At 35.3% G+C, this 26,828-nt stretch overlaps 1 protein-coding gene across 8 annotated transcripts in view; it reads right to left on the reverse strand.

Moving 5' to 3' along the window:
• LOC144956382 (heterogeneous nuclear ribonucleoprotein L-like) overlaps nucleotides 1-25,847 on the reverse strand; it is a 40,713-nt gene extending 14,866 nt beyond the window's left edge. For 3 of the 8 annotated variants that reach the window (XM_078886897.1, XM_078886886.1, XM_078886881.1), the window contains exons 1-17: nucleotides 25,686-25,832; nucleotides 23,625-23,740; nucleotides 23,170-23,218; nucleotides 18,799-18,837; nucleotides 18,244-18,320; nucleotides 17,922-17,997; nucleotides 17,570-17,655; nucleotides 15,184-15,280; nucleotides 13,638-13,692; nucleotides 11,048-11,119; nucleotides 9,972-10,129; nucleotides 8,976-9,113; nucleotides 7,612-7,733; nucleotides 4,868-5,072; nucleotides 4,450-4,507; nucleotides 3,796-3,891; nucleotides 287-301 (exon numbers count right to left, since the gene is read on the reverse strand). In XM_078886897.1, the coding sequence (XP_078743023.1) occupies nucleotides 287-301; nucleotides 3,796-3,891; nucleotides 4,450-4,507; nucleotides 4,868-5,072; nucleotides 7,612-7,733; nucleotides 8,976-9,113; nucleotides 9,972-10,129; nucleotides 11,048-11,119; nucleotides 13,638-13,692; nucleotides 15,184-15,280; nucleotides 17,570-17,655; nucleotides 17,922-17,997; nucleotides 18,244-18,320; nucleotides 18,799-18,837; nucleotides 23,170-23,218; nucleotides 23,625-23,740; nucleotides 25,686-25,742 (1,516 nt within the window). In that variant the 5' untranslated portion in view covers nucleotides 25,743-25,832. Of the gene's footprint in view, nucleotides 1-286; nucleotides 302-3,795; nucleotides 3,892-4,449; nucleotides 4,508-4,867; nucleotides 5,073-7,611; nucleotides 7,734-8,975; nucleotides 9,114-9,971; nucleotides 10,130-11,047; nucleotides 11,120-13,637; nucleotides 13,693-15,183; nucleotides 15,281-17,569; nucleotides 17,656-17,921; nucleotides 17,998-18,243; nucleotides 18,321-18,798; nucleotides 18,838-23,169; nucleotides 23,219-23,624; nucleotides 23,741-25,685 lie in introns of all 8 variants that reach the window. The other 5 variants (XM_078886921.1, XM_078886915.1, XM_078886903.1 and 2 more) reach the window with 4 other exon arrangements.
• Nucleotides 25,848-26,828: the final 981 nt, after the last annotated feature.

Raw genomic sequence — 26,828 nt, forward strand, 5'->3', positions numbered from 1 at the left:
TACTTTGATTCTGTGAGAAAACTGAGAAAGAAACAGTACTTTATGGTGTGACTATGATCCTAAACTTTCATTTGACCATTGTGCTATATGGCACCCAAATTAAGAGATGCAGAACACGAAAGAAAGATTAAGCAGGTCAAGAAAAGAATAAAGAGTAAAGGACATGGATGTCTCACAAAACAAGGTTATGAAAATTGTCAGTACTCTTTATGATTTTCTTAATGGTTTTGATTGTCTTTAAATAAATGAATGTCCTTTTATAAAAAAATTTAAATGGAATTCTTACCAACATTCGTTGATTCTGGAATAAATATGAGTGCATTATTTTGACTATTTTTCTCGTTTATTTTAAACTTTCTATTAAGAAAATGCTGTGATTGGATTTCATTTTTACCTTACTCAAAATCCACAGCTTTGTTGTTTGTTTGTTTGTTTATTGCTTTAGGTCTCTTCCAACACAAATGAGGTTATATGAGAGACCGCTGAAACCAAAAAACAAGCAATCTAACAAAAATAGTACAAATGTAAATCAAAATCATAACCTAAAGATATAAGCTAAACTATAAATAACTAAGAACAAACAGGCAGAAGATTTACAGAAAAAAAAATATCCCCTGTCAAAAATACAATCACAAACCAAAGAAGCAGGATAGGCAGTAAAGAGAAGAAGAAACGACATCACTATCGGATCGTACACCCATGCGAACATCATAGGTATATGATTCAAGGGTGATGCTCCCATCCAACCACCCGAATCCACAGCTTTGTACATGTGAACTGATATCTCAAAATTGCCCCAATCTATCACCATAAAATTTATATGTCTACATTCTACAGTTATTCTACATCATTTCCATTACTTTTGTTTTACAATCAAAAGAGTTGTACATTTCTAAATAGTCTCTTAAAAGATTTTTTTCACTTAAATTTATGTATCGATTTCATGGGTTAATCCTCTTGCTTTTTAACACTAAAATAATTATGATTATATAACCAATGAAAACTCTGTTAATAAACTGTATTGTAGTATCAAAATGTTTTTGCTACACATAATAACTGCATTACTACATAAATTTGAAATTCAGAAAAAAATCAAAACGGCGAAAAACTCCCTCTCTCAGTGTAAGGATATGACCTATCTAGTATCAGTCAAGGACTGGCTAGATTGACCTTACAAACTAAACTGAAAGTGATAAACGCCTGTGTGTGTTTGTGTGAATTCTGTTTATAAATATATAAATAAAAGTCCCTAAAAAATAATTTCGCCCCATCCCTTTCCCCTGTCGACCATCATCGTATCCAAGACAACTACTGGTCTTGTGTCACTTTTGACACTTGGTACTAGACCGTCTAAGCTGACGTCATAAACTGGGAGTGTCTACGAAACTTATTCAATTGAACACAAGTGTCAAATTATAACATATGACATGATGGAGCTCATATTTCTGCCTAAAGTACACCCCCCCATTCATGAGAAAAAAAAAAAAAAAAAAAAAAAAAATCAAGAGAAAATGTCTGAGATGTTAGAAAAGATGGGATTCCACCAAAAAGTTGAAAATTAAGAGCACTGCAAGTGACCTCCTGCCCATCATAGGACGTCAGAAGACACTACCCAGATGTCCATCTCTATCCACACAAGCGCCATAGGCGGCACAATAATTCCTACCTTGTGACCACCCGACTAACCACAACCTTATTCTAAGGCGGGAATAGTCATGTGACCTAAACACACAAAGTATTATTGCAAAGGCTACACCGATTAAAATTCTTTTCTCTCAATATGTGTCAGTGCATGTCATAATCAGTCGGAAGGTGAACATTTTGGATTTGCATTTTTATTTTTTTCCATTTTCTGAAAGAATATGCGCCCCAGAGAATTTTAATCTTTCTTTGAAGTAAATCGGGTGATCTTTCATGAAGATATGATCAGATGTATGAGAACGGTATCCAGTAACTTTTTTCAAATTTCATACTTTTTCAACTTGACTAGCTGTAAAAATATTGAGAAGTGAAATTAAGCTATGATGATCACCGAAGACGTACATAGAGGGTTGATTTAATCAACATTTATGACAAGAACTCATTTCTGATAAAAATTGACCTTCTAACTAATATCGCAATATCTCAGTTCAAACCTTTTCACTGATTATGTCATTCACTATAACATGTTTTTTGTTTTTGTATTTAAGGGTTTTATGGCGCTTGTGACACAGGTCATATCAGTGCCAATAAAAATAATAAAATGGAATAGACAAAATATTCTAGATTTACAATCAAAGCACAAAAGAAGTAAGACAAAGGGGAATTGGTTCAAACTAGGAACAGATGTAGATTCCAAGAGCACACGATCAATGTAAATAGTCTGAGATCACCTTATAGTCTCATCCAGATCCAGACCCCACTAAGAGGAACACACTCAAATGTTTGTTTGTTTGTTTTTAAGGGTTTTACGGCGCTTGCAACACATTTAGGTTATATCAGCACCAGTAAAAAGGAAGAATGTGGGATAGTAAAAAGTTCTAGAATTACAGTTAAAGCACCCAAGAGAAAGTAAGACAAAGGGGAACTGGGAACAAATTGGGATCAGATGTAGATTCCAAGAGCATACCACCAATGTACTTAGTTTGAGATCACCTAAAACTCCTATCCGGACACGAGCACAAGATCCAACAAATTGTTTGTTTTGTTTTTAAGGGTTTTACGGCGCTTGCAACAAATTTAGGTCATATCAGCGCCGCCAGTAAAAAGGGAGAATGTGGGATAGTAAAAAGTTCTAGAATTACAATTAAAGCACCAAGAAATGGTAATACAAAGGGGAATGGTACAAATAGGGAATTGATGTAGATTCCAAGAGCATACGATCAATGTACTTAGTTTGAGATCACCTAAAAGTCTCATCCAGACACGAACACAGGTCCCGTCTAAGAGGAATACACTCAAATGCTTACAATTGAGAACAACAAATATAATAATAATGCATAACAGAGAGATGATTTACAAGGAAAAAAATATCATCTCCCAAAACAATAACTATACATTTTACTGTTTCCCTCTCAGCCAGGGTATCCGGCCAGAGCCAGGACAACACCAAGTAATCTCATTCCAAGACAAAGACAGAAAGCAAGTTGAAAAACAGATAAAGGGGGATAGAGGACATAGTAAGTACCTCCCTGCCCACTATGGGAGCAAGATCCAACAAAGAGGAATACACTCAAATGCTTACATTATACATTCAAAATAAATATACTAATACATAACAGAGAGATAGATGATTTACAAGGAAAAAAATATCATCTCCCAAAACAATAACTATGCATTTGACTGATTCCCTCCCAGCCAGGACAAAACCAAGTTATGTCATTCCAAGACAAAGACAGAGTGCATGTTGGAAAACAGATATAAGGGGATAGAAGACACAGTATGTACTTCCCTGCCCACTATGGGAGGTCAGGAACCCCACCCAGACTCAAATGTTTACAGAATACATAACTAACAATAAATAACAAAGAGATGATTTACAAGAAAAAAAATATCTCCCGAAACCATAACTATACATTTGACTGACTCCCTCCCTGTCAAGGACTCCAGACAAAGACAAAAAGCAACTTGGAAAACAGATATAAGGGGATAGAAGACAAGGCGTGATTTCCTGCCCACCGTGGGTTCTCAATATAACATTCCTCACACTTACATGGTCAGAGTAGGATGCCCTAATGTGTGAATGCTCTTTGGATCGCATCGAGTGTCGATTTGCCTGCACATAAAAAAATAAATTTTAAATTACAATTTACTTACCAGGACTGGTAAGGGGTGTGTGGTTAGCCATGATAAGGGCCTCAATACCATCCGTCTTGGTTTCAAACTCTACTAAGCCTGTGCAACTTCTCTCAGCTGTTGAATAAAATATATGATTGTCATATAATGTCTTGATAAAACAATTACAGTAATATTTCGAAAGTGGAAAAGAATCAATTAATTATCCTCCAAGTCATATACGCTGCCCAAGACTGCTTTCAGTAAAATTTGTCAGGTAAATTAAGACCAAAATCAAAGTACACTTGAAAAATAAAACCCAACCAGGCTCTTCTAAGGAACAAAGTTTCTGATTGCCGAAATGGAATTTTCTTTTTGATTACCAGCATTACTATGTTTAATGCTGGGCACTTCTTATATATGTATCAAAGTTATAAAAAAACAAAAAGGGATAATGAGAAATACGTGTGGCAATCATTCTAACCCACTGACCATGCATAATGGATGATACTCCTGGTTAAAGACAAAATTTGACAAACAGTCATCTGGTAATCAGGAATAAAAATGTAGAGCAATTTTCACACAGACATTAAGAATCTGAGACCCCATTGATAACAAACATGAGGTGCAAGAAATATTTTAACAGAAAAAAATATTCTCCAGAAAGAAAATTTCTTATCCCATAGCCATACTTACTCTTTGATGGAAACTGTTTATATTTAATTGGAACTTTACCAATGGCATTTTCAAAGATCTGAAAAGAGAAACATTCATAAATTAGCACATACGGCAATTAATATCCAACAAAATCAACACTCTTTTCCTTTCCCAACTATAAAATAATGATAATAATAATAATAATAATGCTGAAAACTTATATGAAATTGAAAGGCAGAAGAGGAAGCTTTATGATAAAGAGACAGGAATTGTATGTAAATGAAGTGTGCAAACTTTACCAGAACCTCTTTTTTCCCCCAAGCACCTTGAGTTGACGAAATATTTTTCATTTAAAATTAAAATGTTTCCACTCCATAAAATAGATATTTTTGTTTGCAGGCCTTACAACTAATAAAATAAAAGAGAAAAGAAAAATGTGTTATATAAGAATACTTACATCATATATTTCAGATTCTGTAACATTGGGCGGAGCATTAAAAAAGTGCAAAACTTTGGCAGGACTTTGGATACGATTCTTCTGAGCAGCTTCAGGGTTGCTGAACCTATTGTTACGATTGCCCATGTAATCCTTGTAGGAAGCTGTACCATCTGGCAGCTCATGAGGATTTGGAACCTCTTGAAGGAAGGCTTGTTTTGACATACTGGAAAGCAAAATCAATGACAGCTTTTTTTTAAAGCGCTCTACTTGCCATAAACTAAAATGTCATAAACAGAAAATTCTGGATCCGTAACATTTTACAGCTCTTTTCAATTAAATAGGATTAAATTAAATGTAAACACATTGATTTGTGTTGTTTAGTCCTGTAGTTAAAAAGAAAAAACAAAACAAATATGATTTCCATAATTACAAACCATATAACAGCTCCATATTAAGCTTTATGTCTAACAGTCAATTTCGTGGAAAATCAGGGCCATTCCACGTTACAAGACTCATTTGTTCACTTTTGTCTTTTTTTTTTAATGTCCACAGCCAAATTATGTTCAACAGTGTCAGTATTTTATATTAACCCTTATAATGAAAGATCATCAAATAAAAGCTCTATTGTAAAATATGCATTAAAAAAAAAAAAAAAACACCTTTATATAACACAGGAAAACCTACATGCCCTTAAAACTGGCCAAATGACATGTTACAAGTAAATCAGCTTAAATCTTTAAAATGATATTTTTCACAACCACAGTATTGTCAAAGAAGATGACACAATTGGATTCAACAGTCTGATGTCACGTCGCCCAGCAACAGCGGCATCGTGGTTCTAAACAAAGAAAATCGGTACTTTTTATTCTTCGTGCTGGCTAGAACTTTTCATATGCCCAGCAACAGCGGCAATCGTGGTTCTAAACAAAGAAAATCGGTTCTTTTTATTCTTCGTGCTGGCTAGAACTTTTCATATGTCTTGTGATCAGAATGTATAAAAGTTAAAACATGATCATATTTATAATGTTTCTCTCCTCTGGATACACTTTTATGCCCGTCTGAGAAATATTTCATAAGGGCGCCTGCCATTGTTCCGATAGTTCAGAGCCAGTTACAAAGTTACCGTTATGTTATTAATTTGTTATTAAGGGTTTTACGGCACTTGCAACACATTTAGGTTATATCAGCGCCAGTAAAAAGGAAGAAAATGGGATAGTAAAAAGTTCTAGAATTACAATTAAAGCAGCCAAGAGAAAGTAAGACAAAGGGGATCTGGTAGGTTCCAGAGCATACCACCAATGTACTTAGTTTGAGATCACCTATAAGTCTCATCCGGACACAAGCACAAAATCCAACAAAGAGGAATACACTCAACTGCTTACATTATACATTAAAAATAACAAATATAACAATACATAACAGAGAGATGATTTACAAGGAAAAGAATACCATCTCCCAAAACAACTATGCATTTGACTGTTTCCCTCCCAGCCAGGACCAGAACAAAACCAAGTAATCTCATTCCAAGACAAAGACAGAAAGCAATTTAGAAAAAAGATATAAGGGGATAGAAGACGCAGTATGTACCTCCCTGCCCACTATGGGAGGTCAGGAACCCCACCCAGGCAGTTACTGTGCGTCATTACGAGGGAAGTGACGACATGACTGTTGAAGCGTATTGAGTGTCATTTTCACAAGCTTACACAGGGGCAGACAATTAGAAATAACAGACAACTATAGTAAAAGGATCCATGTAAAAGTGCAATATGCCAGATTTTCCTCTGTGCCTAAACAAAAATGTCTAAATCAAAATAATAACCAAGTGTCTTAAATTTTGGTTTGACTAGGTTTATTTACTCTATATCCAAAAAAGTTACAGGAGATTCTCTTAAGGACGTGCAAATGAAAGAATTCACAAATATTATTGACGGAAGTAGGAAAATGCAAGCAGCTATTGTTTTTGTTTTTAAGGGTCTTACCGTGCTTTCAACACATTAAGGCCATATTAGTGCCATTAAGGACGAAATTGGGAAAGCAAAAAGTTCTAGAATTACAATTAAAGCACCCAAGAAAAGGTAAGACAAATTGGTTCAAATAGGAAACAGATGTAGACTCCAAGAGCACATTATCAAAGTCTCATCCAGACACAAGCACAGGTCCCCACTAAGAGGAATACACTCCAAATAATTACAAATATGTATACAAAACATAATACAGTGCATAACAGAGAGATGATTTACAAGGAAAAAAATATCATCTCCCAAAACTAACTATACATTTGACTTGACTGTTTCCCTCTCAGCCAGGGCCAGGACAAAACCAAGTAATCTCATGCCAAGACAAAGACAGAAAGCAAGTTGAAAACAGATATAGGAGGATAGAAGGCACAGTAAGTACCTCCCTGCCCACTACAGGAGGTCAGGAACCCCACCCTGCAGGCAGCGATTTTTCAGGCATAAACAACAAAATACAAAGAGAATAAACATTTTTAAAACCTGATCAGAAAACAAATGGGAAAAAGGAACAAGTCTATGCCGACATAATAGGTAATGGTAAAGCACATATTTTTTCCAGGAACTTGACTGTAGCAGCATATAAATAGACTCGATTGCAAACATGACAGATTTCAGTCAACTGAAAACTGAAAGTTTGTTAGTGCAAACTGCGGTTACAAAGCATTTGATCTCTCTCTTTAACTTTGCAAATAATTGAACAAATGCAAAAAACATCAAGAGTGACATTAGTTTTAGTCGTAGTCATACCTTAGCTGCAATTTGTTTCCAAAGAAGTATGCATTACTGAGATTAGCAATGGCACGTTCCACAGAAATGGGGTCACCAAGTTGAACCATAGCGGATCCCTCCTTGCTCTTCAAAAACTTAATCTGCATGAAATAGATAAAAGGATAAATTACTCAACAGTGGTAGTAATCAGAAAAGAAAAAAAAATGTCAGTACAAACAGTGGATTTACCAATGCCTTGCCAAAATAGAATCTTTTTTTATAAATTTGCAAAATATCATTCAGGTTTTAAAAAATCAAAATTTTTTCAACAGAAACATCAAATAATTAACAGGCCTATAAATGGCTGGTAAAAAATTGTTGCGAAAATAGACCAACAGGACAAAAGTATGGATTAACAAACACAACACAGATACGACATGGCAATTGACAAGTCAAATCATGTCATCCCCCCCCCCCCCCCCCCCCAACTAATTTTTTATAATAAAATAATAATGTCCTTATATTATGGTACAAAAAGAAAAATCCCAATTATTTGAGAGAGTACACAAAGTTCTGGTCCCAGGTCTGATATATTTGTAAAATGAAAGGAAGAGAACAATTCCTACTTTCTTTGAAAGATGTGTAGTGCTCGACACGAGAAGCTGCTTTATCTTTGCTCCTGTTTGTGTTAAATTTTTAAGCTGATTCTTTTCGTTTATTTGGATTAATCCTTAAAGAAAAAGAAGTAGAAGAAGTCAATATTTCGAAGGGTGTGTCCAATCCACCTCCATCGCTTTCTTCCTATTTCCTCTCCCACTGGTTTCTGCTGTGCTCTTTTCCATATACGGTGCGAACATTCCACAACGCAATTCAGAGCTGCTTGTTTGGCGAAGACGTCATCAGACCAGCAGAGTACTTTCGGATTTGTCTGTTGTCTTTCATAAATTCTGTCATTGCAGAAACTCTTCGGTCGCCCAAGCTAAAAAAAAAGGATTTGATTTGTCTTCTGTGTTTCTGTAACAGTTTTGAGTTTTACGGAAGGGGTGTTAACCCTTCGACAACCCCCAACATGGAGGATCAGGCGACTCAATAAGTCACACAACATTAGTTGCCTTTTACAACACGCTGGCTTGGCGTTGGGCAATTCTTGCACCCTCTCTGTCGAGGGACCCTGGACACCGCAAGGGGGAATTTTATTTTTACTTTCAATTTTTAAAAAAAAATGTAAGCACTTAACAGACTTTATCAAGGAAAATTGTACTGTTGGAAATCCAACAATTGTCGGAAGATTCACAGGCCTAAAATAAAACACAAAGACGCCCCTAAAAGTGAAAGGTTAGTAATTGTGGCACTTGTAAGTAACTACTTTACTACAATAAAACAGTATTTTATGAAATACATACCCTCACAACATTGCCATACAAGCAAAACAAGTTGAAAAGTCTGTCACAATTCATCTTGTCCATATTAAGACCATACACCATACAAACAGCACCTTGGGAACCTAGGCCACCATCATATCCACCCCTTCCAAAATCCGGCTGTAAAATTAAAAAATGAACATAACATCAATATGTGAAAATAACATAATTTACATTTCCATCCTACATTCATTTTCAATATGCTTTAACAAACATATTATCCCTTTAGTGGCAGTAGTTCCAATCCACTAAGACCTAACCTCGTATCTGCATCAGTCTAGGATGCAAAATTCTTATTCCCCTTAAAAATCATACAAGCTGAGTCCCGTTAAATTTGACAGAAAAGCATCATCATTGATAAATCTACTTACTAGAGAATAATACAGTGGTGATTGCCTAAATACCCAGGGGTCATGAAGCAGAAAAAAACGGGCATTTAGGGGAAGTGGGCAATCAGACGATATTGGTCCATAGAGCTAAGAAAAAATAAGGGTATTACCATCGTGGGTAATCAGTGATCTCCCCTGATTAGTTGGATGCTACTCGTGACCGGTTTGAATGATTTTAACATTTTATTATATTTTATTAATTTTGCTTTTATTACACTATGAGTCCTGGCCTCCAGCAGGACTGAGGCGTGATCCGAGGACAAAAAACCCATAGTGTAGGACGAATTTCCTTCAGTTGTAATGAAGCAGGCACTTAAGCGGAATTCCGTTTTTAGAAGCGGGCATTTAGAGTTGTGTTTTACAGAGAAAGCAGGAGCAGGCACTTAGGCAAGACAGGCATTAAGGCGATTACCACTATAAGAAAATAAACAGGAGATAAACAGGTATTCAATTTTTTCGGAAATTTGGCAAGTTCCCGCAAGTGGCACTCCTGCATGCAGCATGCGAGACATGAAAGTAAAATGCTGATAGGGAACTTTGATAAAATACTTACATTTCAACAAATCAGTAATTACTCTAAAAGACTTACTCCTTCTTTAGGTCCAAAGCGATTTGGGCGGCCGCCATAGGGTCCAGGTCCACCATATCCATCAAAATCATCATAATAACCACCTGGGCCACCACCACCTCCTCTTGGGCCACCAAAACCTGGAGGACCGCCACCGCCACCACCACCAACAGGACCATCTGATTGAAATATTGAAACGAATTGTTCAGACTTGATAGGGAGAAAAATTTATACGAGTAAATCATGACTAGAAAGACTGAACAACTGAAGAATGCAAAATATCCTATATGAGCCTGTGCCAGGACCAGGTTTGCAGTCAAATTTATAGACATCAAACCATGTCGGTCTTATAATTATTTCATTTGAACACCATAATAATAATGAAAATAACGATAATAATAGTAATAGTAATAATAATACTTTACTAATCCCAAAACAGGAAAATTGTGTGTAGATGGCAAGGGTATTAAAACATAGGTAAATTACCACCTTTAACAACTGCATTTGGCAAATGGAACCTTTTTATCTATGGTTAATCAAAAAGCTGTAAGGAGCGATACTTATTTTGTCTAAGATCTAGGCTTATCAATTTTAAGCAATAAAGTAATTACTTTAATAATGACAGGCCACTATAAAATGTGTTATCAGATCAGACTTATCCATTTAAAAAACCTGAAATGAAATGAGCCTGACCCTACAATCATAATTGATGAAAGCATTGCTGAGAAACTGAACAAGATTAAAAGACAGAATTCCTTGCAATTACATAAGTCCGATTCCATAAAAGTGATTTTAAGTTTGAATGTGATTTTAATTTTTTATACAGTAAACAAATCCTGATAATTCCTGGGATCTGCACCCTTATGAGAGATAACATTTTGTCCAAAACAAGTTTAAAACTCTCGTGAACCAAGTCAGCAGAAAAGAACAAACACAATCACAATTATTTCATATAATAATTATGCAACTATTATATCTGAGCAACTAGCGAATGGAACAACTGGTAAAGATCTTAATTTTAAGGGGTTCCTTCCCTTCCCAGTAGAAAATGAAAATCAACTTTAAGAAAAAAAAAAAAAAAAAAAGACAGCACATACTGTAAGGAGATGGCCCAGAGCCAAATCGAGGTTCTTGTAACAGTGGCTGACCATGCCCCGGAACCTTTTCCCCTGAGAAAAAAAACAAAACAAAAAAAAATCCATGTTTTAAAATGGCCAAATAGTCCCTTCAAAACAAACCAAAAAAAAACAAACCAAAACCTTTTCAATGGAAAAACACGGTTGAGGTATGAAATTATTAATGGGACAGCCCAAACAAGACTGAAAAACATCCACTATTGAAGAAACTAACATATACACAAATAATTAATAAAAATAAAAAAACTATTTTTGAAGTCTCTAATTACAAAAACAATGTTGTAATATATATATATATATCTCTCCTATAAATAGTTCTGTATCTCCTGAATAGTATTTTTAAAAACAAAAACAGAAAGCAACTGCCATCACATTAAATGAAAAACAAAAACTGTTATAATGTGATAAAAAAAGAAAAGAAAAAAAAGAGATTATTTTTTCTCAACAATCCATCCAGTCAGCCAAATTTTCATTATTTTACAATGTTGCTGAAATAACATCAGCATTGTCATTTTTAAAAAAAATAAACTGATGACAATCACAAATTAAAAATTTATGATAAACAATTTGATTGGTATTGCATACCAACACCCCCTACAAAAAAACATTACCATATCACCATGATTTAAAAGAAAACATTAGTTGAGTAGGGAAAATCAGCAGCTCTGAAATCAGCTCTATCCCCCCTTGCAAGCAGACATGCTGGCTTCTTGCTCTGTGGGACATGGACAAAAGACATGTCAGCGTGTACAGCTCATTTGCATGTCGTGTTTTCAGTGTGATGTTTTGCCTGTGCGATATGGTGAGGATGAATGCACCTGTTGTATCTTTGCCTTGTGGAGGATGTTGGTTGGTACAGATTCAAGATAAATGCCTGTGTCCTAAATGGCGGATACAGTGTTCATGTATTTCAGGTAATCTGTCAATTGCAATGTATGGACCGGTAGTGGTGATTCAGCATTTTGTGTCGGGCTTGGTAACGTGGTCGCAAAAGTTCAATAAGAAAATTTATCTTTTTTTTTTCTATTGCAAATCTCTGTAGTTTGTTGATCAATTGTTTCGTGCTTGAATTATATCAATCTGCATTGCATGGTGTTAGGCTTGTGATAAAAACAAGTAACTGCTCGTGAATTTTGTGTATACATCAATGATGTTGGCATAATTTTGCTTGAAATATTCGACAATCTTCATAAGGTGGAGTTGAGCTTGTAACATGAAGAAAATGCCCAGGAGAATTATAATAAAGCGTTAAAAGCCTTTATGTACTTGAGTGTGTCATTCAGATGTTAAATGAATTATGGGAGTCATTTAAGAGAGTCTTGGAAGCGTGAGCAGTTTGTGTTGGCATAATTGCCATTTGTCCTGTTATTAAGTGTATGCCTTCTTCAGTTTGTACAGTTTCATGTGTTGTTGATATGTTTATTCCAAAGACGTAATGATTTTAAAACAATACTCAAAATAGCAATAAGCAATTATTTCAAAGTTTTCCTCAGTAGAGCATGAAATCCTTAGTGTAACAGGCTTCATTTTATCATTATTTCATCAATATAAAGAATCTAAACATTCTAAATTATGTATGATTATGATTTTATGGGTTTTATGGCGCTCGCAACACATAAGGTCTAATCAGAGCCAGGAAAAAGGAAGAAAACAGGATAGTAATAAGTTCTAGAATTACAATTAAAGCACCCAAGAAAAGGCAAGACAAAGGGGAAATGGTTCAAATAGGAAACAGATGTACATTCCAAGAGCACACTACCAAAGTACTTAAGTTTGAGATCACCTAAAAGTCTCATCCAGACACAAGCACAAAATCCCCACTAAGAGGAACACACTCAAATGATTACAAATTATATGTTAAAAATGAAAAGAGTAACAGTACATAAGAGGATGATTTACAAGGAAAAAAATATCATCTCCCAAAACAATAACTATACATTCAACTGTTTCCCTCTCAGCCAAGGACTCCAACCAAGGTCAGGACAAAACCAAGCAATCTCACTCCAAGACAAAGACAGAAAGCAATTGGAAAACAGATAAGAGGGGATAGAAGACACAGCAAGTACCTCCCTGCCCGCTATGGAAGGTAGGAACCCCACCCAGCTTAATTATGCATGTGACTATTTAGGTCATATCAGCGTCAGTAAAAGGGAAGAAAAACAGGATGGTTAAAAATTCTAGATTTATGATCAAAAGCATGTGAGAAAAAGTAAGAAAAGGGGGACTGGTTCAAGGAAAAAATCATCATCTATACATTTGACTCTTTACCCCCAAGCCAGGGACTATGACCAGGAAAGAACTATTTAATCTCATTCCAAAACCAACCTAGAAAGCAAACTGGAAGAGGAAGACAGATATAAGGGGATAGAAGACACAGCGAGTAATCTTCCTGCCCATCATGGCAGGTCATAGGACCTCACCCACTATTTGTATGGGACACATGCACCACTGATTTTGTAATCATTAAGCATTAAATATTATATAAATATAATCTATTACAATAAAGCGCTTATATTTTTGCTTATTTCATTTTTAACAAAACGGTACTTACCCACTGTGTAGTCCCAGTTTTCTCCATCATTTATTTTGACATTGAGTCTTGTGGGCTGGAAAACAAAAACAAGTTTGATCTTAGAGATAATTTCATATCAAAAGAATGAGGCTAGTTTCCATATTCTGAACTAAAGTATAGCAAGGATACAGAAAACACTTCCAGGCAGAAAAAAAAGTGTTCCTTACTTTGAAATAATAAGGAGAGAAATGGAACACAAAGAGGTGTTCTGATTTCCTCAATTAGATGTGCCCTTCTACACAGGGGTTTTTCATGCAAATGTAACCAACCTTATTTCAATGGTGATAATCCAGATCATTGGCATCAATATTATCTTTAAAGGAAGGAGAGACTGCTACGGTATAAGAAAAATTTATGTAAAATTGAACAATCACCATTTTCCATCCAAATTTCTTTTATTCATTATTTTTTTCTAAATGGGCATACTCAGAGCTCGGAAGAGCAATCGCTTAACATGTAAAGAACAGAGATCAATCTCGGGTGAAGTCAACCCCCTATCCACCCAGTGGTGATGGGGTAGCTAAATATACTTTGCGATAGAAAAGCGTCCTATCCAAAGGGCAGCAAGCAATTGCCGTTATCTCTTCCCCATGATAACCTCGGGCACCATGGACCTTAAAGCTCTGAAGGACTACTTATTCGCTGAATTCTTAACAACAATCACTATTTCCTTGAATTCACAGCCAAAACCAACAGTAACCAAGTAAAGAATTTTGACTGAAATTATTTTAAAAATGCTAATCACCTCACATACCATGAACGATGTCTCAGAAGATGAATATGTTGATCAAATTTTACAATGGTCTTTTTAATAAGCATATTTGACGCACGACAAGATATTCTCATAGACAACTAAGAACAATGTTTTATAAAGATACAGATAATTGAATACAAATAGGTAGTCATCATGTAACAATAGTTTGTTTTTGTTTTTAAGGGTTTTACGGCGTTTGCAACACATTTAGGTTATATCAGCGCCAGTAAAAAGGAAGAAAATGAGATAGTAAAAAGTTATAGAATTACAATTAAAGCACCCAAGAAAGAGTAAGACAAAGGGGAACTGAGAACAAATAGGGATCAGATGTAGATTCCAAGAGCATACACCAATGTACTTAGTTTGAAATCACCTACAAGTCTCATCCAGACACAAGCACAAATCCCAACAAAGAGGAACACACTCAAATGCTTACATTATACATTCAAAATAAAAATAATAATACATAACAGAGAGATGATTTACAAGGAAAAAAATATCATCTCCCAAAACAATAACTATGCATTTGACTGTTTCCCTCCCAGCTAGGACTCCGGCCAGTGCCAGGACAAAACCAAGTAATCTCATTCCAAGACAAAGACCGAAAGCATGTTGGAAAACAGATATAAGGGTATAGAAGACACAGTATGTACCTCCCTGCCCACTATGGGAGGTCAGGATCCCCACCCAGCATGTAACAATACATCATTCAAATGACCAGTGAATGCAAAATATATCACTTCAATGTCAGCAATAAAATGCTTCATTTACCTTTGCATATTCAATTTTCAGTGTGCAACAGCCAGAATAAATGTCAGCTCCATTCAATGCACTCTTTGCTCTCTTAGCAGCATCAACAGAATCAAATCTTCAACCAGTCAAGGAACCCTTTCATTATAATTTTTCCGAGAATACTGGCATTTCGTAACAGACCTTTAAAATGGGTAAAGAAACACTCCAAAAATTTAATAAATAAAGGCAAATAAACACTAATAAAACACCAACAATAACCTGGGAGGTCGTCAGGCAAAGCAGCCCCTACAGATGCTGTGCTAGAAATTGCAATTTATGCCTGACAGAGAAACTTGAAATATTATCACACAACAACAGAAACAATAGCACCTTAAACAAAAGATATCAGAACTAATGACAATGTGCAGACACTCTAACAAATTCAAGCTCAAAACGCAAAAGGTCAAATACCCCCCCCCCCCCCCCTTCCCGACCCTATTATACCCCTAAGGAGTGTGTTAAATTGTTTAATCCACTTATCTCCATATCTTTTAAATACAATACAAAATACAAATCAAGAGAACATACCTTATGTGCAGCCTATTACATTTATGACCATTAAAAACGTAGTTAAAACGTGTTGAATCAGAAAATGAATGTTTTACTTTGTGTAATAATATTAAGACTGGACAAAGCATTAATTAGTTTCGGAATCCAACGTCTGATTTGAAAGATTTGAATTTTTTATTGTCCGCACAACAAAAAAAAATATTTAAAAATAGTAGGGATTTTAAATTGCTTATAAAACCTATCAGAATAATCACAATAAAACGAAAAAAGAACCAACATAACAAGTGAAAGTAGTACTGTCTGTTCCATAAGTTAACATTATTGTAATGTAAGTGGTCATCTAGATATGGTGTTATATTACATCACGAAAATGCAATACTTTGCGTCTTAACCCTCAAAAAGGGGAATCCCCGTCCAGGTAGCCAATTTTACAGTATGCAGCTGCTGTTGTCAGTCAATTGCTAGGTTCCAGCAATATAACTAAGTGATCCGATTTTATGAAGAAATAAACAGCAGTGCACTTCAACTAAAACGAACAAATGCAATAATTTGTAGTTAATTTGACTGATAAACATGATCTATGATAATAAACAATTTTAATTTTTTGACTTCTCTTTTCTTCTGCTCGTCGAGTTAAGGAGACCCAGGAATCTGCCTTGTTTTTGTGTGCATGGGATGTAGTTCAGCAAACCACTTGCCAATCAGAAAAAAGGAAACAGCAATGCTGAGTTTAAAAAAACAGGTGAAATTCTGTCTTACTTTGACTAAACACCAGATCTTACCATTTTCATCCAAAGACAAGTAACAGAAATGTGAAAATATATTAACTGAGGCGTGAGTCGCGATATTCTGACTGCTCTATTAGAGGAAACAGTTCATTCTAACTAAAAACAACAAAGATAAAGGGAAACCACATTGCAAATTTAAAAGAAATTGTGAACATTAACTGTGTCCTTTTAATTACACAATTCAATTTCAACTACAGTAGAGCATGCCTATAGCGGGACTTTTGGTCCCAGCACAAAAATCCCGCTGTAGCCAAGTTCCCGCTATAGGAAAGCAGGGGAAAATGTCCCAAAAATAAACATGATTACCTCCCTTGAATGTCAATAAAACTAACGTGACCCATGAGCCTTGGAATGGACTATCTTTGGTTCAGTGTTTTTTTTTTTTGGGGGGGGGGGGGGGGGGGGGGGGGGTTTGTGTGTGGTTTTTATTTTTTTTTGGGAAGGGGGGGGGGAATTTAGGCAGGAAGGACTACGATACGAACGAGTGCGAGTGATGTGTATGCTTGAGCAGCAACAATTGCAATGAATGAGGAATGGCATAATAGTAATAGTAGGGCTAATCTGGATTAAAATGTACACACCACAGCGTGTGCACAAGCCTCTTCTCTCTAATTGGCCAAGGGCTTTACACATGGCGTCATCTTGTGCAACGCATCTCTTTTATATCAGGTTGACCAACTTAATTAATCATCGCAAGACTGACCAATCAACGCATATAAAGAAATATAGCGAGCGGCAAAAGAAGTGCGGGTAGACACGAGAGGAGTGTGTGAAGACACAAGCGAAATGGCAGACGGAGGCGTGTGTGTTAGTCTTCGGTGACGGGAGAGAGCCCAGTCTACGTCACTCGCTGAGTCGCGGCGTGCACACCTCGCTCAATTTTTCCCGCTGTAAGCAAGTTCGGGCCTTTCCTTGACCCGCTAAACCCAAGCACAGGTAATTGAATTTATATAGTAAAAAAAAGCGGGGTTTGTGTAAGGTCCCGTTGCAGCGATGGTTCCGCTGTAGCGGGTGCCGCTATGGTCATGTTCTGCTGTACTTTAATCTTTCTATCATTCAAAGGATACTCAACCATAGCTTGACAACCATTCTTTTTAAAAATCACAATCCTCTGAACCTGGCCATAGGGACTACAGATTGTGTGCATCACTTCCTGCAAAATAATAGAAATTACAAATTCATGACACTCTATATTGAAAACATTCTATTAAGATGTCTTAAAACCATAAATGCATAACATTTGCCATTATTCCATTATCTAGCCTCGCTTGTGGGTCAGAAACATATTAAAATTCATAATTCAAATATTATTTTCATCAATAAATTACAGCAACATATGTTTTAATTTATTGTTGAAAGAAAAAAAAGAAAAAAGTAGGCTTGTATTCAATTGTGATAGCTATTAAGACTAGTACATACCACAGTGATAGGGTATTGAGGGTTGAGAATTGTGAACAGCAAAATGTGGTTGGCAGGTTTAGAATCTTCTCCTTCCCTGAAATGGAAAAAAAAAAAAATAAACAAAAAAAGGCCGATGAATGTCTTTATTACATAGGTGAATTTCCATCATTTTGGAATTTAATCCCATACTAAGACTTCAGATGATTTTCTAATGCAGCCGTAATACAAGTATTAAAAAAAAAGGATGACAATGGAGCAAGTCCAAATCAAGATTAATGTCTATCAAATCAATGACATCCTATCAAAAGTTAAAATAATGGGATGTAAAAGCATGACCTACCCAGGTTTTTGGATCTTCTGACTCAAGGAATAATTGAAGAACGCCGCTGCACCAGCACAGAAAATTGTATGACCCGACTGTGAAAGAAAATAAAAGATATAATCTTACTTTAACATTATTCTTGGACAAAAAGCAACCACGAATATTTCAAATAATTTCAGCATACAACTACAAATGTTTTCTTTCAAGCAGCTTTATATCATAATCTTTTTGGAATGTTTTGTTCATTGTAGCAAGAGGATTTAATTTAGCTGTCAATAAAAAGTAAAATTTCAAATTTAACACCACTTGAGTTGGGTCTTTTTTTCTTTTGTGCAACTGCAAACTTCATAATTAAAGAATAAAAGATATTAAAATTTTTTTGTCATGTGGAGTTTGCTTACTTAGAAAATAATGAAAAATAGCATACCAATTCTACCCACTATTAGGAACAACACACATCTCGACAGTTCATTGACTTAAATTTGCCAATGCCACTAATTCATTAACCCTAAACACAGACTTTTTTTTGTGCAGTATTTAGAATAAAGAAATGAAAATCTTCGGTTCCATTACCTGACAATATTCAACACAACTTTTAGCGCCCTTGATGTCCTGAAAAAAAAGAAGCAAAAACAAGCATAAAAAATTCATGCATCAGATGATGATTAAAACGAGAGCAGAGATGTCAATTTTGGCTTGCAAGAATTTGAGCCACCACCCAAGGAATTAAGATATATATGAGCCAAGGTCAAAAGGTGCCCGCCTGATACCAGTGTTAAGAAAATTTGATTTTTACTTAATTATGGGCTGTTTTCATTGGGTTAATGATTGTAATCAATTGATAATATGAAGAAGAGATAAAATGAGATAGCTCAACATACTCTGTTCAACAGAATATGAAATAAACAACTTGAAAGTGAAATTTGAATGCTGTTTGGCATGTGCTTAAAACGAGGTCAATGCATCACCTTTTTAGAAATCATGTAGAAATTAAATGTGATGTTTTAGCTCACGTGATTGAAATTTGTCTGATAGTATAAAGTCAAAATTTACTTTTAAACGCAATTGCAGTATATTACATATCTGAATAAGTTTCATATAGAGTTCTTAAAAAGTTGGTGTTGCTTGTGATCTTTGGTGTCATCAAACACAGCACAATACTAAGACTCAACACGAAACTTTAAAGCTCATGTTTAATGTTTATAAAATGTTTTATTATGAGAAAAAAGCATAGATTTACTATCTGAACTCAAATCTTGGAGTAAATGTATACCGTTTTACTGATATTGAGGTTTATTGGTTTTGGTGTCATTTGTCACAAGTAACACGACATGCGTGAACACGTGGAAGGTTGTTTCGTTAAATGGCGATTCGCAATTTTGATCCACCCTTCTTACCAGTCTTTGAAGTGCAGCACTTTCCTTTGCCTTTCCAGAGTGGCTCCAGGGAGAAAAGGTAAGTTGAACTTTGGTGTCATCGCTATTTTACATTGTCACAAGCAACACTTTATATTTGATATTACAAAGTGCCACCAAAAAATTATGTTTTCAGCTGTTATTCTATTTACAAATATGATATTATGACATCTCACATAAGACTGTGATTTTGACACAATTAATTATTTCCTTGTAATTCTAATTTTTTTATGTTTCGGGGTTGTATCAATCAAGAAAAAGACAAAACTCAAGCTTTTGACGAATCCAGATAAATAGAAGGGTTGTCAAGAAATTTGATTTGTTTTACTATTAACACACTTAATTACAACAAACTAGCAGATTTGAGCAGTAGGGCTGATGTTACGGTATGGTTACATGAATTCATTACCATGGCTGATATTTATCGAGTGTTTGTGTGACTTCTGGTACTTTTTGTGACCATTGGTGTCATTGGTTAAAATGTCACAGGTGACACTTAAGTTTGAAGTTTCTAATGTATTTCTGTTTTCATGTTCTTCAAAGCGTGAAATGTCATTGAATTACATTTTAACAGGCTATATTACATGTGTTCAGTTGATATTCTTGATTTATTGAGGCAAAATAGCGTTCTAGTGCCGATTTTGACCAAAGTAATAGCAACAATGGTATTACTAATTTCTAAGTATATTTCCAATTTAGAAGTATTTAGTTTCTTAAAATATTATTGAATTTCAGTTTAGAGTAGGTTATTGTGCTTTTTTGACTGAAAATAATGATATATTATGGACGAAAGTGTGATTTGGTGTTGCTTGTGACATAAGTAATGGTGTCACCGGTCTTATGTCACAAGTCACATTCAGATGCTCTAATTTCCATGTATATTTTTATTTTTGAAGTCTTTGGTTTCTGAAATATTATTAAATTCCATATTTAACTGTGGTTATTACACTGGTTTGACTGAAATTAATGATATATTGTCGAAATTGCAATTTGGTATTGCTTGTGACATAATAATAATAATAATAATAATACACATTTATATAGCGCTCATTCTCGTGTAAAACACAAGCTCTGGGCACTTTACAATATAAATATCAATTTTAAGTGAAAAAATAAAAAAAAAATAAAATAATAACAACAATAACAATTCATAGCCAAATCAAGGATTCATATAGAGTCAAGAAAAACAAATACAGTAAAAATGTGTCTTGAGATTCTTTTTAAAAGTAGGTAAAGACTTGCACTCCCTCAGACCACGTGGTAGTTCATTCCAAATCTTGGGGCCGAAACAAGCAAACGATCTATCACCAAATTTTGTTCTTGATCTTTTTTCCGAAATTTTCGTTTGGTCATTACATGATCTTAAAGTGTAATTTTCAAATTTACACATGACCACGTGATCTGTGAGATATGCCGGTGCTATACCAGCCAAACACTTATAAACAAGACACGCTGCTTTGTAATATGTGCGCTTTTCAATGGGCAACCAGTGGAGAGAGGCCAACAAAGGGGTTGCATGATCAAATTTTTTTTTGCCAAAAACTAATCTTGCTGCACTGTTTTGCAGTAGTTGCAATTGTTTAATAGAAGCCTGAGGCAAGTTGACAAGCAGCGAGTTACAATAGTCTAGTTTCGAAAAAATGAGGGAAACAACCAATGTTTTACATGTTCCAATTGCAATATACTGACGGATCGAACTGATTTTCTTCAATTGAAAGTATAAAGATTTACAGAGAGCAGAAATGTGAGCTGACATTTTCATTTCTGAATCAAAATAGACACCCAAATTTTTCACAGTCTTTGAAACTTTGATCTTTTCACCCCCAATCAACACCTCAAGACCATCATTCACCTTCAACTGCCCTCTATTTCCCACAATCATCACTTCTGTTTTTGACTCATTCATTTTCAACTTGTTTGCATCCATCCACTCTTTCACATCCGTCACACATTCTTCCACACGTTTCACAATATTTTCGAGATTTTTAGTTTTATCAGTAGCATAAAGTTGCGTATCATCTGCATAGAGATGATAGCGCAGCCCATGACCAGTGATGACATTAGATAATGGAGAAGTATACAAAACAAAAAGAATTGGACCCAAAACAGAGCCTTGAGGAACACCAAAAGACAATGTATGTTGACGAGAAAGTTTATCTAAAATCATAACCTGTTGCTTTCTGCCATCTAAATAAGATTCAAACCACTGCAAGACAGTCCCAGACAAGCCAAAGGTTATATTAAGTCGTTTAATGAGAATACCGTGATCAATAGTATCAAACGCCACCGAAAGGTCTAACAATGTCAGAAGAGAAACAGAACCTTTATCTAAAACATCAAGCAAATCACTCGCAACACAGCACAGAGCAGTTTCTGTGCTGTGGTAAGAACGATAAGCTGACTGAAATTTTTCCCATAGATTGTTTTCATGGAGATGTTGTGAAAGACGTCTGAGTACAACATAAGTAATGGTGTCATCGGTCTAATGTCACAAGTGACACAATGTCGCTTAATACGATATGCTTTGGTCACATTATTTCCCAACATTTTATTCCAAAAGTTTCTGAACATTGCTGGTAATAAGCATATGCAATATTGCTGTTGTTGTTAATGTACAAACATTTTTATGAAATAATATATTTGCATTCTATGTTGCTTGTGACCGATGACACCAAATAGCAACATTTTCTCCAATAGTTGGTAATATTATTGTACTATGATTGTTGTTGATTGTGTCATTTTGTCTATAACTTACTAAATAAAGTTTGATACTCAAGAAAAATCATTTGGTTATTGCGTTTTTTGTCTCATTTTGGTGTCACCGGTCACAGGTGACACGAGCAACCTATAGGTATTGTTGGCGATATTATGCTGCGTTAGACCTTAAAAGTTATCTAAAGGGCCTTTGATTCATGAAGTACAGGGTTTTTGCTACACATATAGAAACATGAATGGACTATTATGTCACTTTTATTTTGAGAATAAAAATTGGCACCTTTTGACCTTGGCTCATATATATATGAGAGAGAGAGAGAGAGAGAGAGAGAGAGAGAGAGAGAGAGAGAGAGAGAGAGAGAGAGAGAGAGAGAGAGAGAGAGAGAGAGAGAGAGAGAGAGAGAGAGACGAACCTCTAACTTATAAAATCAGTTGTGTTAGGCTATTACCATGCTACAGCTGCAGAGGAGAGACAAAAATAATCTACAAGCCGACCCATCCCCTGCATGTCAACCATCAACTAATCCAAGACCACAACCGGTCTTGCGTAACTTTTGATATTTGGTGCTTGTCTGTCTTAGCTGATTTCTTGCAATCGAGAACATGTATCAAAATATGACACAAGAGCCATGATGGTCATTTTTCGCGTTTGAGCTTATATCAGATGGGGTTTTGTAATTTTCTCATAAATGTTAAGTCAAAATTGTTATTCTCAATGAAGTCTCAAATTCTTCATATAAATTAAATCTTAACTAAAGACAAGTCAAATAAGTTTGAAAGAAAATTGAAAATTGTAAGAGATTTAAATACATACCTCAAACTCAACAAGAGCTTGCCGTTTTCGTGGCCAAATCATTACATCTCTGAATAATGGAAATTAAAATCAAAAGTTACAGTTAAAAGCAAGAAATGAGAAATTTCCGTAATAGATTCACATGAACAGGTCTTGCCTCTGAATCCCACTTTTAATTTTATCATTATACCCATCATCTCAGAATATAAAATGAATGCAATTTATAAATTTGACTGGTGAATCTTAAAGAAAGTACAAAACATACTCTATCCAACAGAGCTAAAATAAAAATTTTTTTAAAAGGAAATTTTAAATGTCTGATCGATTGTCTCCTAAGTTGATCACCCTTGCTTATTGCGATATATTCTCTCTCTACGACCAGAAGACATTCAAAATAAAGAGATATTTTCCCCCTTATACTTAAGATATATAAATGATTCAAAATAGATTAAAACCACTTAAAAAGTAAGTCATACCTCACTGGACCAAAATGTGATACTGCTTCCACCAGGTCTCTTTCCAATGCATGCTCACTTAAACTTCTAACATGAACGCATGGAGATGGAGGTGGTTTGAATCGATCCTCGCCATCCTTATTGTAAACAATAAATTTTTTAAAAGTTACTTTTACTGAAGTATGCTTATATACTTCACTCACCTAATTGGGAAATTGTTAATCCATTTGGTTTCATATTTTATCTTATTTTTAAAAAACGCATACACTCCAGCATGGTTCCCTCAACACCTGTCTGGGGATAATGAAATTTCGTTATCCCCAGACACATATTTGAAACTCTGCTCTTTTAAACAATCATCCACATTTCAGAATATGGAATGTTTCCGAATGCACATAGAAATAAGGAAAGTTAATAAAATATCTATAAAAAGATAAAATTAACCAACATTAAATCAGTTGTTCCTACAACACAATATGCGTCGACTTCAAAGTAGGTGTCATGGCCGAATGGTTTAGTCGTCTGCCCTGGAAGTTTTACCAGAATCGATGTTATGGGTTCGAATCCTGGTTCCGCCACTTTTTTTTTTTTTAAACATTCCGTCTTCTTTTTACAAAACGTTGCAAGGGATAAATGTCCCATCCATCCTCCCCCCACCTTTTTTTTTTTTTTTTTTTTGCGCGAGTCTATCATTTTCTCCTTTTTGTTTGCCCTTTTGTTCCGTTTCTGAGCACGAATTTCTTAAAATTGTTTTTATTTTTAAAAAATTATTGATTGTTTTTTTCTCCTCTATCTGACCATTTGGTCGCTCTCTGAATATTTGTTTGTTAATTATTTATCATTTTTAGACACTTTTTGAGATCGGAGTGGGGACGAATATGACAATTTGCTAGAAACTAGAAAGAAACTAAGAGAGAAAAAGAGAGAGAGAGAGAGAGAGAGAGAGAGAGAGAGAGAGAGAGAGAGTTAAAAAAAAAAGAGGTGGGTGGATGGGACATTTATCCCTTGCACCATTCTGTAAAAAGAAGACCGAATGTAAAAAAAATAAAATTTTTTAAAAAAGTGGCGGAACCAGGATTTGAACCTGCAACGTCGATTCAGGTACAACTTCCCTAAACCATTCGGCCATGACACCCACTTCGAAGACGACGCATATTGTGTATATGCAGTAATAACTGGTTTAATGTTGGTTAATTTTATGTTTTTATAGATATTTTATTAACTTTCCTTATTACTATGTGCATTTGGAAACATTCCATATTCTAGAATACGGATAATTGTTTAAAAGAGCGGCGTTTCAAATATGTGAGTGGGGATAATACGGGATAACGAAATTTTAAACTATCTGGCCAGGGTCTCTGTGTAAGTGTAAACAAAGCAAGGTGGCGACAGGGACCTCACTCCTTAATCAGTGCCGACCAGACTGGAGTTATCACAATCTCTCAACTCAGTGTCTACTATTATTAATAGTATTAATTAATTACCAACTAAATTTCTACATGAAATGTGGCGCCAAATGACGCCACACTCACCACACTACCCAAAAAAAAAAAAAAAAAAGTAATAAAAAGGTGCATGGAAATACTTTAGGGCCCCTCTTCGTTGTTCCCTGACATTTCTGTCAATAAGATTTTCTTCTTACCCCCAGACATGTGGGTGTGGGATTAATTAATCATAGGGGTCAGCGCCAGAGCAGGCAGCGTGAACCGGTGCCGGTGTAGGGAAGGTGACAGCCTGTGATTGCGTACGTCCGTACGTGTTATATGCTGCATTCATTGTCATTGACGGTTGATATTATTTGGATTAAAAGCCCGTCTCCCCGAAAAGCAGCTTAAAATATTATGAGTGACTTTGAGGAGTATGTTTGACAGTTATTTCTTCATGATATAGGCCAAAGAATCGGAATGGCTTCTTGCTAGCAGAAGCTGACGGAAGAGTCGCCATATTGATCTTTGTGTAAAACCGGCTGCCAGCTCGAACAGCCTATCATTCATACGAAATAGCTAAGACAAAACAAAATGAGAAACTGATTTGTTTCAAACTATAATGCCATTTTCTCAAAATAATGCAAATTATACATACCCTGGTCCCGTCGTCGGTTCTTTGACGTTTATTAGCGTGTTCGTAGCTGCTAGACATTTTCACGAGGATGTCAATTAATGTATGAAAGTAGGTCAAAAGGAAGATGTCCGTCAGTCGGTAGTTGTTAATTAGATGGGCGGTAATCAATATCAGTATTAAGTACTGCATACTGAGACCTTGATGACAATCTTAACGTCCGATTTTTGTCCCTTTATTTTTACTCGGCAATGAAACTACAGAAAAACAAAGGTCAAAGATGACTGCTGCATCAAATCTGGAATTGTCTATTGTCTTACACGCATATTTTGTTTCTCACATAAGCAAAAAAATCATAAAGTTAGGCTTGTTTCCAAAATTTAAAACAAAACAATAGGACTATCAGTACAAACGACGAGACATCCACAACGAGTCATTTAAAATGAAATCAAGACTTCATATAACAATCAAACAAAAAACAAAACACACAACGCTCACATACTATCACACCCACTCATCCACAAACACACACACACACGCGCGCGCACGCGCATAATAAATACATAAATACATACATACATACATACATACATACATACATACATACATACATACATACATACATACATACATACATACATACATACATACATACATACATACACACATACATACATACATCTCGATTTAACTATAGCAAGTAAAAAAAGAGAAACAAAATTATGAAGCATCACTCTCATATATTGTTATTTAAAAAAAAAAAAAACAACAACAAAACATAGTAGCTCCGGAAAATTCATCATCACGTAGCCAGTTTAACTAAATGAAAATGTTTTGAGGCGTAACCACAATGATAATTTTTAAGGTCAAATATTTTGATGTCCAGTTGGTGTAATTAGGGATAAATCTCGATGATAAATAAAATAGGCGAGGTGATTGGAGGGGTATAATAATTCATACTTGAATTCCTGCGATTGAAATGTTGAACTCCTTTCCAAGCGTACGCTCCCAAGGTCGCGCACGGGTAGTGGGAGTTAGTTCAAAAAACTCCAAACGTAGGAGTTCAAGGTAGTGTGTGTCTTTGTGGTCTTGTGGCATGGCACTCTGCTTCTGACCTATAATATGTTTATGATTCAAGCCCTTTTGTGCGCGGTCTCTGGATAACTT

This window comes from Berghia stephanieae, chromosome 1 (genome assembly GCF_034508935.2).
Source record: "Berghia stephanieae isolate SIO BIC M18660-M18661 chromosome 1, UCSD_Bste_1.3, whole genome shotgun sequence".
NCBI classification, from domain to species: Eukaryota; Metazoa; Mollusca; class Gastropoda; order Nudibranchia; family Aeolidiidae; genus Berghia; species Berghia stephanieae.